We start from the raw sequence: 13,327 nt of genomic DNA on the forward strand, positions 1-13,327 counted from the left end.
ATTTCATTAAGTGATGTCATCTTTGAGCGAAATTTAAACCAGGCTCATAAATGTGGAAGGGGTGGGGCAGCTGCAGGCTGAAACCTCGCGCAGATCCCACGCGCTCACGGCCACCAGCGGCCCAATTGAAGCAGACATACATCGCAGAGGGCGGACGATGTAATACATATTCATACATATTCATCGCGTCTGGGGCTGGACAGCCAATAGGGTGAGGAGAATGGCGGCATACAGTAATGAGTAGTTGACAGCTGCGAAATGGAAAACTAACAGCAGTAAGGAGAGAGAGAAAGAGAGAGAGAGAGAGAGAGAGCGAGAGCGAGGGATGGGGAGAGGAGTCGCAATGTTTGGACAACCACAGCTGTACCGTTATTCTGAAAAAGGTTTACAGCAAAATGCGCGTACTTCAATGAATGGCACTGTGATAACATCGAAGTCCAAATTCGGGCTGAAAAAGTAAAAGAAGAATAAAAGGTATTTTTGGATCAGATTGTAATATAAAGTGGAGTAAAGTCTGACGGAGCGGGGGTTTGTTTCAAAAGAGGGAGCAAGGAGGGGAGAGCCATGCACCGCGCGTTCTCTTTCCCGATGACGGCTGAGCGCAGCCGGAACAAGGAGCGCCTGGAGGCGAGTCTGGCCGGACTCTGCGAGCTGGAGTTACTCAAACAGAGGCAGGAGTGCCTGGTTCTCAGCGCCTTGTCCCTCGGGGACACCGTCCCGGGGCATCCCGCCTGGGGTGACCTCCAGCCACCCCGCTCCACCCCCCCGGGCCACAGCCGAGCGCAAGACGACTTGACTTTGAGACGCCAGCTGGTAAGAACACGTTTGAACGGTGGCAACATTAAAACAATGTGTTTCACGTTTTATGTGAATTTGCCCGAGAGCGTAGTAACAAGGCATGAAGTCTTGTGTAGCTTCACGGGTGAAAGAGAAATAAAGGTGAGGGAGAGCATTTGCCGTTTTACTTGCACTTCATGCAGTGTATTCAACTTGGCGATACACCAACCTGCATATATAACGCGCTTAACCCTTGATAAACTCTCATTTCTGCTAATCTAAGCGAGTGTGCTTATTTTTTACTGCAGAGACCAGAAAAGGTGTCGCGGCCGCCCCTGGTCCAACCGTGACCATTTAAGGGCAAACACGGGGATTTGGCAGTGGTACCCTATTGTCCAGTGACGCCGAGGCGGAAAGATCCCCCTTATCTTCAGCCGAAATAACTTCATCTGATTAATGATCCCTTTGTCTACGCTGGGATCCGATCGTGTCGGTGTTACGGGTTGTGATTTATGTGCTGCGGGTAGTAAAAGAGGGGGGGGGGGGGGGTGGAGCACTCCCCGTCTCCATACCATTAACATCGCACCGTTCCATTGTTCCTCCGTACGTCAGTTCATTCTCTTATTGCGTCGCGGTACTACTCACAGTTTTCCTCTAGAAAACAAGACCATGCATTTTCTGGCAAAGTTATAAAACTCGCGTACGGGCTGCTTACAAACATGATTCTAAAATTGTGATAATTGCTATTAGTTCTGTTGTTAATTGAACGTGATGGTGCCTGGTCCTATCAGTCGAATTTAGACATTCTTTTAGAAAAATATTCTTCTCGCGCCTGTTTTCGCCACGAAAAGAAAAACAATGATTAATTCATCAGCCAAGTTCTGGTGTGGGTAGTGTTGCTCAATGGTTCGCTGTGTCCCAGTATTTCATAATACAGGCTCAGATGATATCAAAGTGTTCGGTGCCCTTGATCATCGAACAGATTCACTCTTTATCGTCCTTTAGTTGTGTAGCCTGTGGTTATAAATCTTGGAAAATGGGTTCACATGGGGATCGTGGAGGCGCGAGCACGGGGCACCAAATTTATTGCTAGACAGGCTCACTGATGTCTCTTGGACTAGAAGCCATACCTTTACTGAAATATTAAACTAACGTCTAGTGAGGAGGAGAAAGAATTCTACAGAGTGCTGTTTGTGTTTGATATTTTTTTACAACGCCACTTGCCCTATCCATAAACTCAACCACAGTGAGTTTGATTCACTTTTTAATATCCATGTCCTTAGATTTTGAACATTTCGACATGTATGGTTTTGAGTAGTATTAAGACACCCTTTCTCTTTGCTCGACCGGCGGTCTGTAAGAAGACGGGACTCTTCTCTCGCACTCGGGCCCCCGTTTTCAATGGAGAGGCTGTTGTAAGGGTTGAGCGAAATTAAATAAGCAACCCCTTTTCTCCTCCGTCTCCCCCCCCAAGCGTCTGTCTCCGCCGCGGTGCACACAATGGCCGCGGGTGGAGTTGAATACCAATGAGCGCCAGTCCACTCAAGCAGCGCGTTGGGGGCACCGTGCGTGTGTCGTTCAGTTTGAAACCACACGCGAATACGTCACCAAGTATCCCTCAGCGCTGGGAAACGATTCTGCGATCAACGTGGGTTCTTTTTCCCAAGTGTAACGCGCGCATTGTAGATTCGCTAGGACAACGCTTTTTTATAAGGACGTGAGCTAAGAGCTCATTGAAGGATCTGTCAATAGAGTGATGGATATTTGCCCTGGGTTTACTCGGGGTCATTTCAGCATGCAGCAGCGATCTTGAGGATTCATTAAGTAATGAAGCTGGGGAATTCGATCAATAACTATTTTTAAAATCCCTTTTATTTCATGAACTCATACACATCCCAATGCTATGTGCGCCTTCGATTGCAAAGCACGTTTCAATGAACCGTCTCCCAGGAATGCGTTAATGCTGGCGTCAGTGTGTGCGGTTGAGCATGGACTGGCGTTAGGGGAGGGGGAGCTGGCAGCCCCTCTACAGGCTGGGAGAGGGATCAGGACTAGTCTGCAGTAATCGTGTTTCATCACCATTTCAATCAGAGCCAGTGGCATTTCTCTGCGGAGAGAGAGGGCTAGAAGGTGGGGGGTCCCACAGGTAAAGGGGAGAAGAGGAGGTTGGGAAGAGGTCTCTCTGGCCCATGCCACCCTCCCGGAGTGGCTGTCCCTCTGCTCACGGGGTCCTGTGACAGCGCTCTCGCAGTTTGCTCATGAGGCGACGGTGCTGACGGACGTCCAGGGACAGGCAGCAGCTGGGAAAGCACCACACCCTCAGAGTGTGTGTGTGCTGAGACCCCACACCGTGCGTGTGCCTGAGAGAGAAGCAGGGTGTTTAAGAAAAAGAGAGGTAGAGAGCGTGTGTGCGTCTCAGAGAGAGGCAGATAGTGTGTATTTAAGAAAGAGAGGCAGAGTGTGTGTTACAGAACAGAAAGAGAGTGAGTGAGTGTGTGTGTGTGTGTTACACAAAAAAGAGTGTGTGGGGGGGTGTTTGTTTGAGAGAGAGGCAGTGTGCTTGTGTGTATGTATGTGTTTGAGAGGAAAGGACAGAATGTATGTGGGTGTGTGAGAGAGTGTGTGAGTGCATGTGTGTGTATTTGAGAGAAAGAGGGAGGGTGCGTGTGTTTTGTGTGTGTGAGGAAGGAATAAAGAGAGATGCAGAAAGTGTGTGTTTTGTTTGAGACAGAGACCGTGTATGTCTATGTGCTTGAGAGAGGGAGAGAGTGAGTGTGAATTGGTTGAGCGCTTTAACTCTGTTCTTTGATCTTTGAGTATGGATGTGTTTTTGTGCCTGTGCAGGCTTCTGTGTCTGGCACCAGGTTAGTGTGTGTCTGTGAACTGGATCTGTAGTGTGTGTGTGATACAGAGAGAGCTGGACACAGTGGACATAAGTTAGTGTGTGTCTTTTTGTGTGTACTCATGTATATATGTGTTTATGTTTGTGTCTGTATGTAGGTGTATGCATGTGTGTGTGTTTGTGTATGCGTATGTGTAGACATATATGTGCATGTATTCACAGTATATGTGTGTATATGTTTGTATGTGCAGGTGTGTCTGTATACTGTATGTGTTTGTGTGTATATATATATATATATACATATATATATATATATATATATATATATATATATATATATATATATATATATATATATATATATATGTGTGTGTGTGTGTGTGTGTGTTTAGATGTGTATGTGTGTAGGTGTATATATGTCTTTGTTTGTATGTGGCTGTGTGTATGTATGTGTATGTTTGTGTGTGCATGATTGTATATGCGTATTTCTTTGTATGCGCATGTGTGTATGTATGCATGCATATGTGAATCGGCATGTGCTTGTAGGTGTATATGTATATGTGTTTGTGTGTATGTATATGTGTGTTTGTATATGTGTGTGCATGTTTGTGTGTAGGTGTATTTGTGTGTTTGGTTGTGTGTATGTGTGTGTAGGTGTATATGTGTGTTTGGTTGTGTGTATCTGTGTGTAGTTGTATATGTGTGTTTGGTTGTGTGTATGTGTGTGTAGGTGTATATGTGTGTTTGGTTGTGTGTATGTGTGTGTGTAGGTGTATTTGTGTGTTTGGTTGTGTGTATGTGTGTGTAGGTGTATATGTGTGTTTGGTTGTGTGTATGTGTGTGTGTAGGTGTATATGTGTGTTTGTGCGTGTGTGTGTGTGTGTGTGTGTGTGTGTAGGTGTATATGTGTGTTTGTGTGTGTGTGTGTGTGTGTAGGTGTATATGTGTGTTTGGTTGTGTGTATGTGTGTGTAGGTGTATATGTGTGTTTGGTTGTGTGTATGTGTGTGTGTGTGTGTGTGTAGGTGTATATGTGTGTTTGGTTGTGTGTGTGTGTGTGTAGGTGTAGGTGTATATGTGTGTTTGGTTGTGTGTGTGTGTAGGTGTAGGTGTATAGGTGTGACTGTGGAAGACCCAGCTGCCTGCCGGAGCTTCACGCCTCGCTGTGCTGTGTAAACACCGCGGAGTGCCGGTCGTGTGTGCTCCTCGGGGGGGGGGGGGGGGGGGTGTTGGGGGTCGGGGGGGGGGGGGTATCCAGCCTCCCTCTGGACTCTCTGCTGTCAGCTCAGAGATCACAGAGCTTTAGGGAACAGTCATCGTGTTGCTCTAATTACACAGAGCCAGGCTCGGTAGCTGCCTGCAAACACTGGCGGTGAGAATCAAGGCTGTGAGTTTAGGGTTTCGAACAGAACGTGTGATAATGCCGCAGACAGAATGTGTGCCTAAGGATGCTCAGTTTAATTATTTGTTACAACAAAAGGTTTAATTGTTCATTAATCCTGCCCGGGGCCGGAAACGGCCTCTCTAAGCTGTTGGCGTCTTTGAAGGGATGGGTTCCATATGGTCTGTGTTTGTGTGTTTTGAGTGCGCAAATGTGTGTATGTGTCTGTACACAACTGAACAAATCTGAATGTTTTTGTGTGTGTGTGTGTGTGTGTGATTTGCATGTGTGCGAGTGCAGCTCTTTGTCTGCTCTGCTGGCAGGCTGAATGATTGACTTTGTAGAACAGCACCCCTGCCACAGATTGAGATTGATTGATTTATGATGCTGTGTGCATCTCTCATACACTCCCTCTCCCTCTCTCTCTTTCTCTCTCTCTCTCTCGCTTTCCCTCCTCTCTCGCCCTCCTTCTCTCTTTCTGTCCTGCTACCACTGCCAGACTCCTTCAGGACTCAAGCCACTGTGTTTCCATAGTGATACAACATGATGTCACTGTGTTTACTTTACAAGCTTACAGGCTGACTTCATTTCGGCAGAGTGTGGTTCTGATCCACGTCCATTGATCGGAACAGAGGACCAACCACTGTAACCTGCTCTGGAAAAAGGGATGTACAAATCCCACTGCTGACCATAAACCATTCAGGTCTAGTTATGGTCAAGAACGTTTGCATGACGGTCGCGTTCAGCGGCAGTTCTCTGCCGGTCGTGTTTGGAAGATGTTCTCTCATGTCAACCCATCCAGAGGGCCTTGTCATGTGACTCCTGTGGCCATTTTCATATGACAGAGGGCAGAGTGGAAGCTGAGGAAAGGGGACTGGTGGGAGTAAATTTTTTCTCGTGAATCTTTTCAGATATTTCAGATCAGACATGTGATGGTTTCAAGTTGAACCCCTCCTGGCCTGATCCTGGCCAGTCCATATCGCAGCCCAGATGCACTTTTAAGCCTGGGAATGTAAAAGGACCTTTGGTGTAATTTCTATGTTTACTTTTGTAATTAACCTATATTTCAGCTTTCTACATTGGTAAAAAAAAAAAAAACAGTGTAAAAAAACTTGTAATGACAGATTATTGCCGCCTTCAACACAGGAATGAACCCTGGTCACCTTCAGCTCCCCCTCCCCAGTTCTGAAAGCAGCGGTACGGGTGGTCTCTTGGCAGTTTCATTTCAGTGCAGGCAGTGTGCGCCAAACCCCTGCATACACAGATTCTTCCCACATGCACTGAACCTGGATCAGTTTCAGCTTTTCTTTCATAAGTCTCAGGGATGACCCCTGGGGGGTGGACAGTACATAGGGTAGATATCCCCATATATCCTCCTAGCCTAATCTTTTGGCCCTGGCCAGTAATCCAGCCCTCCGTCCATTTCTCCCCGGAGGGAGGTGGGAGTTTCCCCGACGCTAGAGTGAGTAATTGGGCCGGCTCAGTGATCTGAGAGCCGGGTAACTCCGCACAGCCGGCCCAGTTTGGCAGGGAGACGAAAGAGGCCGGGCAGAGGGGGTCCCGTGGGTGCGGCGGCCAGAAACAGAGGCCTCCGTCGAGCTCGGGGCGCGAAGCGCGGGCTGTCATCGAGCTGCTGGCGAGGTGTTGTTTTATGCAGGCTGTCAGATTCCTGCTGCATCTTCATCAGAAGCCCCCCCTCCTCATAGCAGCGGCCTACTTTTGGAGCTCCCTACGGCATGGGCTGCTACAGCGAACCACCCCCCCCCCGCTCAGAGAACAGCCCTGAGAACCCCCCCCAGGTCTTTGTTGTGTGGGGTGAATCACCACACCTGGGATGAAGGATGGATGAGCTAGCGGATGGCAGGGGGGCGGGGATGTGGCATGTGTGCAGAATGAAAATGCGAAACCCCTCAGTTTAGAATTAGGGGGTGGTGGTGGAAGGTGGGGGTGACCCAAACCTGATACCCCTCCCTGGACATCGCTGATGGTCCCTTCTCACCAGCTACTGACAGGCTGTCCCGACCATGCCTATTTTAGGGGGCACCCAATGTCTGTACCTTATGGGACACAAGGGCTTATGGGATACATTTTTACACATTCATTAATCATCCAAGAATAATTTTTGCATAAATGCATCTTCTTATGGAATTAACATGCCTGGACAGCTTGCCAGATTCAGAAGCACAGAAGTATCAGCTACTATTGCTAGCCTATTTGCCAATTTAGCTGCCTAGCTGTAATTAGCGATTTAAAACAACTTGCTTGCTAGGTACAATACACAGCTAGCTGGATACTTATGTAGCTGCCTATTGATACATTCAAGCCAAAGTTAAAATAACTTCTTAGCTAGCAAAGAAGCAAGCTACTAAGTTATTTTAAGCTGATAGTTGTGTTATAGCTTGCTGCCAAGCAATATAACAATTAGCTAGCTGGCTACAGTCATCAGCTATGTAACTTATTAAAATAACTGCTTAGTTAACTAGCACAGTCATTAAACGTGGATAATCAAAACAAGACCTTTGCTTGTTAGCAGTACACGGTAAACATAGTTTTGGCAACCATGCAAATGATTGCCTATTATTGAATGCTTAGTTGAATGTTTTCCCTCTCGAAATTCTTGTAGGGACCAGCAAGCATGAAACATATAGAGCGGGACTTTTCCTCTTGAACAATCCTGTACCAGAGCACCGTTGACACTGAGTGAGGGTGGAGGGCGTTAACGTTTCCCCCTCCCCTTACTGTCGGCTGACTCACTGGCCTACTTGGTGATGTCAGAAAATGTTCTTGTTGAGGCGCCTCCACTGAAGGGGAGAGGGGAGAAGGGGCAGTTTGGGGGCAGCAGTTGTCCTCCCCCAAGGGCAACGGACAGGGAGATTTTCTGTTGAGTCACCTCATGTAAAAAGCCAGTATAAGACTCCACCAAATTCCAGGCCACAAGCATTCAGCTAATTTCCGTGAGGCTCCTGCAGCCAGCACAGTGTTAGGGCAAGTCAGCCAAGCTGGACGTCCCCATTCTTTTCTCTCATACCTCTTTTCCTCCTTCATATACAAAGAAGTGTGTCTGAAAAAAGTAATGATATCATCTTTAATTATCCAACAGCTTCTTTTTTCAAGCCAGAGAAACTGTGTCAGAAATGACAGTTGGAAAACAAACATTTACTGCTGAAGTGTCGTGATATTATTAGGACAGTCTCTTCACAACATGGCGTTATAAAGAGAAGGTATTAATGCTTTATGAATAAGGCACTGAGTTTTAAGTAGGCTTCGCTCATTCATCTCAAACGTCAAACAGCAGGAGGCTGCCATGCTCAGAGCCCGGCCGGGCGATTGAACCTGGGCGCATGGCGCTGGCGTCCCCCCCAACTCCCCACCCGACCCCCCCCCCAGCTACCCTGGTGTGCCTCTCTGTGCCTTTGCACACATGAAAAGAGCATCGCGGCCTCGGTGCTCGGAATCAGTTCCGCCCTAAATTATTCAGCTGCCATTAGTTTCCCAGCTCGTGCCCCGGCTGGTTGCGTTCATGCGCGCCTCGTGTGAGCGGGCCGCGCGTTCCGAGCACGTGCAGAGTCGCGCACGGTTCCCGCCGCGCGGCGGCAGAGACCCACCCTCCCCCTGCAGCCAATCCTCCGCCCCGCCGCGCCTTGGGCCGAACGACCCAGAGCAGCAGCGAAAGCTTAATTCGCATCACAAGTTGAGCGTGAATCAATTGGATAAACAGTAAAGTGGCGGTATAAACAGGGACTAGTGTTCATTGCATACTCAAAACAGACTATATATAGCTCCCTCTAACAGACTGGCTCTTGGACAGTGATCAAAGCGGGTTTTTTCCAGCTAGTCCTTGGAACGGTTGATGTCTGTCTTTTGAATTCCTCATCTGTGTTCTCTTATGATCTCCTGTCTTGTTCTGTGCTAACCCCTGAGTAGTTTAGATGTAGGTTCTGCACTGTGTAAAGGTGTAGGTTTGGCTTATCCCATGACTTCACCATTACTATGTTGTGTTCACCAAAATGCTGAGTCTTATTGTTGTTGCAGTTTTAATGTTTTCGGTGAATGATTTATTGGCCATAGTATGAACAGTCTACCATTAGAAATAATGATATTGCGCCTCAGAAAATTCTGTATAATCCTTTAATTAGGCTCCTGTAAGACACCTGTCCTTGCAAGCATGCAAATGACTTATTTGGAATGTAAAACACAGTCACACATCGGGGTCAGTTACAGTATTATGTGTGCATGCATATGTGTGTACATGTGCATGTGTATGCATGAATGTGCGTGCATGCAAGTGTCTTTATGTGTGTGCATGTGTGTGTGCATGGATGCATGCATGTATATGTGTGCATCCATGTGTGTTTGCATTGGAGGCTAAAGAGCAATAGAGCAATAAATGAATGGCTGACAGTGCAGCATGGCGTCACTTATTGATTGAATCCAGCAGCAGCAGTATATGACTGTCTCTGTAACTGTGTGTGTTGCAGAACAGCCTGCAGTGCGCCCCCTGGGGGCTGATGGCAGCACTGGCTCAGCTGGTGGGGGACCTGAGGGTGGATTCGGAGTCCAGTTGCACAGAGCCCCACAGGGACATGGGAGACAGCAGGTCCAGCTCAGGTACCAAACCCCTGCTCTGTCCTCCCTCCCCATGACCTTTGACCCTATTGCCAAACCGAGCCTGATCCTGAAGATCTACAGCGCCCTCTAGTGTTTGTGTGAAACAGTCCTCTGCTTGTTTGGCTGGATCCTCCAATGACTGATGAGGACCACATGTTTAGGACACTTGGCGATCGATAACTCAGGGAGGACCCTACAGAATCTGCAGGACTGTGGATCTAAAGACACTGCATTGGCCTTTACTTCAGCCAAAATATATCAAAATTGTAAACTCATGACACACAAGCTAATTAAATGATGGGCTATGACAAACAGAGATTAAAAGATGGTATTTCATATGACTGACATCCCTTTCATGAAATGTTGATAGCATCTCACATGGGAATGGAGATGTGGTAGAGACAGGGGTCTGGGCAGGATGAAAATGCAGAACACAAGGGCTTATGGGATACATTCTTATACGGTCATTAATCATCCAAGTGGAACATTTTGCATAGATGTGTCCTCTTATGGAATTAACATGCTTGGACTAGCTTACTAGCTACAGGCACATATAAGTACCAGCTAGTAAAAGATGGTATTTCATATGATTGACATCCTTTTCATGAAATATTGATCGCATTTCACATGGATAACTCTCAGAATGAAATTATCTCAGAGTACAGTATAGTGCAGTTTACTGTTCCTCCTTAACTTCTAACTGTATTCGTTAAAGGCTTGTATGTCTCTGTGTCTATTTGTTGTAATGTTATTAGTTTCGTTATTTGAAATAACATAAACACAATTTTTGACACATTATGACTTTTTCAAACTTTGAATTTGAAAAACAACATGGCGTACCAGCATGAAATAGTTAAGAGCTGTATAAACGGGTTTATATTGGTTCAAAGGGATTTGCAACGTTATACTCGTGAGTTTAGACACACAAATGTAAGTTTCATAGGTGTGAGGCCTCTGTTGCTGGAGAGGGTGGTCAGGCATTAACGTCACCTCCGTGTCCCCAGGCTTCTACGAGCTGAGCGAGGGCCAGTCCCTTCTGGGCATGTCGGACCCGTCCGTGTGCGGGGAGCTCTCTCCTGCCTGCGCGGGGGACTCGTGGGGCACCTACTCCGGAGAGAGACCCAAGTCTGTCGGTAAGCCCTGATTCCCGTGGCACCATTTTGCACTCGGCCCTCAATGCTAATCGCAGGGAGAGGTTGAATCTTGGCAGGCCAGACTCAAGGTTATCACAGATAGCCATAAATAGGAGTTAGGCAGGAGGAGTTATACTGCTAAGATGTTGCGGTCCCAGCCAAGCTGGTCCAGTTAAAGGGGCAATGCCTCACCGCTGAGATTTAGCCATCTGATGGCATGCAGTGATGACCTGGCCTGATTAAGAGAGGGCCCTCTGGTTAGTCATGAGACATGTCTTAGTCTGCTCAGAGACAAGGCCACACTGTGTATACCCAGCTCAGCCAGTGGAAGAGAGAAAAGCTTTCTATACCGGGTAGCACACACACACATGCAGGAACGCACACACCCATAAGCACACACACACACACACACACACACACACACACATACACACACACACACACACACACACACACACACGTGTGTACTTAAACAGACACTCACACACACATACACACGCATGTGTACCTACACAAATACTATCCCACACACACACACACACACACACACACAAGAAGCTGTTGTACAGCTTGCCAGGCGGGCCTCAGACTACGTGTTTTGGTTTGGGAGTGCGTCCCAGTGGAGCTGCAGACCAAGGCTGATTCTGTGGCTCTGTAAACGCTCCCGTCTGCTGTGTGTGTTGTGTCTGGAGCCGCCTGTTGCTGTCGGAATGCGCCTGCTGCCTGTCTGCAGCTGCGCCTGTTATTCTGCGCAGCCGCCTCCATCCCGCAGCCTCGAGCATGTGATGGCATCTGCGTCCTCTCTCCGCAGGTGACATCTTCGCGGCCAAGCGAGACGGCCTGCTGGAGCCAGGGCCCCGCGCCGGAATGCCACGCTCCTTCTCTGCCCCCTACCCACCACTGGAGGGCATCGCGGAGGGGGTGGGGGAGGAGGAGCCGAGCTCGTGGGGCCCCGGGTACCAGGAGGGGGAGCACACGGCAGAAGACTTCCACCAGGCCCTGCGGGTGGAGAGCTACATCCTGGGCCTGATCCAGCGGCGGATCCTGGCCCCGCGTCCCGGCAAGCCCCGCACCACGCTGGGGCCTGAGTCCAGAGGCGTGGCCCGGCAGAGCAGCCTGTGCCGCAGGGAGGCGTCACCCAATCCGGAGGTCCAGGTGTGGGCCCCCAGGGGTGCGGAGGAGGACCGGTGCGGTGGCATCACCCTGCCCCCGGAGGACCGCCTGCTTTCGGTGTACTCCCCACCCCGGGGGGCCTCCCTGGATTTCCCCCGCGGGGCCCCGGACCCCAGCGGCAGCGAGGCCGACTCGCCCCAGCACTTCGAGGGCCGCCCCTCGCCCCACTCCCCGTCGTCCGACGACCAGCTGGTGAGCGCACAGTACATCCCCGCCCAGCCCGTCCGCGCTCCCGTCCGCGCCCACACCACGCAACGCCCCCCACCCCCATCCAAACCCCATCGGACTCCGTACTCCCCAGAGCGCGTCCCCGCCAGGTCCAGGGCTGCCCCGAGGAGGTGCCGGGCGGGCGAGGAGAGCCCCACCCCCAGGAAGCCTGGCCGGCGGGCCAGCCGCTCGCAGTCAGAGAACAGCTTGCTGGGCCAGCGGGGCGCGGTCGAGCGCAAGTACAACACGGTGGATCGGGACGGGAGCCGGGGGGGCCAGGCTCGCCCCCGCCGGCCACAGCCAGGCAGCCTGGGGTGTCGGCGCTGGCGCTCCACTCTGGAGCTCAGCCAGGACGAGGGAGAGCCACCAGGAGACCAGGCCTCCAGGCGCCCGCGAAAGTCCCGGCCTGCCCCTCCACCCTATCCCCACCCCCACCCCCAGGGGGCGCTGCACGCCTACCGCCGTGCCGAGGGCCCGGGTCCAGCACCGGCCTTCAGGCCTCACGAGGGCCACGCTGTCCCCGCCCCCGGAGAGTCGGAGTCCAGCCTGAGTGACGTAGACTCTCCCGGGTCCAGCTCCCTCTCCACCGACTCGGATGAGAGCGGGGGGTTGGTGTGGCCCCAGCAGCTGCCCCCTCAGCTGGCCCCAGCATCGCCCCCAACGCCAACTGGTGGATCCGCCCAGCCCAAGGCCTTCGTCAAGATCAAGGCATCCCATGCCCTCAAGAAGAAGATCCTGAGGTTCCGCACCGGCTCCCTCAAAGTCATGACCACCGTCTAAGAGGGATGCTCCCCCACAAGTCCCATCATCCTCCTCTTCCCATCCTGAGTTCAGGGGTCCATCCCCCCCAGAGGTGGAACAAGAACCTCCATGTGGACCGTGAACTCCCCGTCTTCTCACCGGCAGCTTCGCAATTCTGCATTCTGGTTTCCCACGGTTATCAGAACTGCCTGAGAAATGCTTTTACCCTAAAGTCATGCAAAAGTCATGTTTGGAAATTCCAGTTGCCTCACAAAGTCATGGAATATTGCCTAAATTTTATCATATGAATGTTTGTTCTTACCTTGTTCACTACCAGCAGTGAACAAAATCAGTCTTTTTGTTCCAACTTTCTTGATACTTGATGTCATTTACTACCAAGGTTGTAAGTGTCAGTGTAACAAACTGGCTTGTACCTTAATGCTTTAGAAAATATTTACTTCCACAA

General features: G+C 50.0%; 1 protein-coding gene across 1 annotated transcript; it reads left to right on the forward strand.

Annotated features, from left to right (window-relative positions):
* The first annotated feature begins 350 nt into the window (after nt 1–350).
* Nucleotides 351–13,083, forward strand: LOC118782915 (dapper homolog 1-like). Its single transcript, XM_036536538.1, has 4 exons — nt 351–813; nt 9,478–9,607; nt 10,612–10,740; nt 11,552–13,083. The coding sequence occupies exons 1-4, from the start codon at nt 565–567 to the stop codon at nt 12,898–12,900; spliced, it is 1,857 nt and encodes a 618-aa protein (XP_036392431.1). The 5' UTR covers nt 351–564; the 3' UTR covers nt 12,901–13,083.
* Nucleotides 13,084–13,327: the final 244 nt, after the last annotated feature.

Source organism: Megalops cyprinoides, chromosome 9 (genome assembly GCF_013368585.1).
Source record: "Megalops cyprinoides isolate fMegCyp1 chromosome 9, fMegCyp1.pri, whole genome shotgun sequence".
NCBI classification, from domain to species: domain Eukaryota; kingdom Metazoa; phylum Chordata; class Actinopteri; order Elopiformes; family Megalopidae; genus Megalops; species Megalops cyprinoides.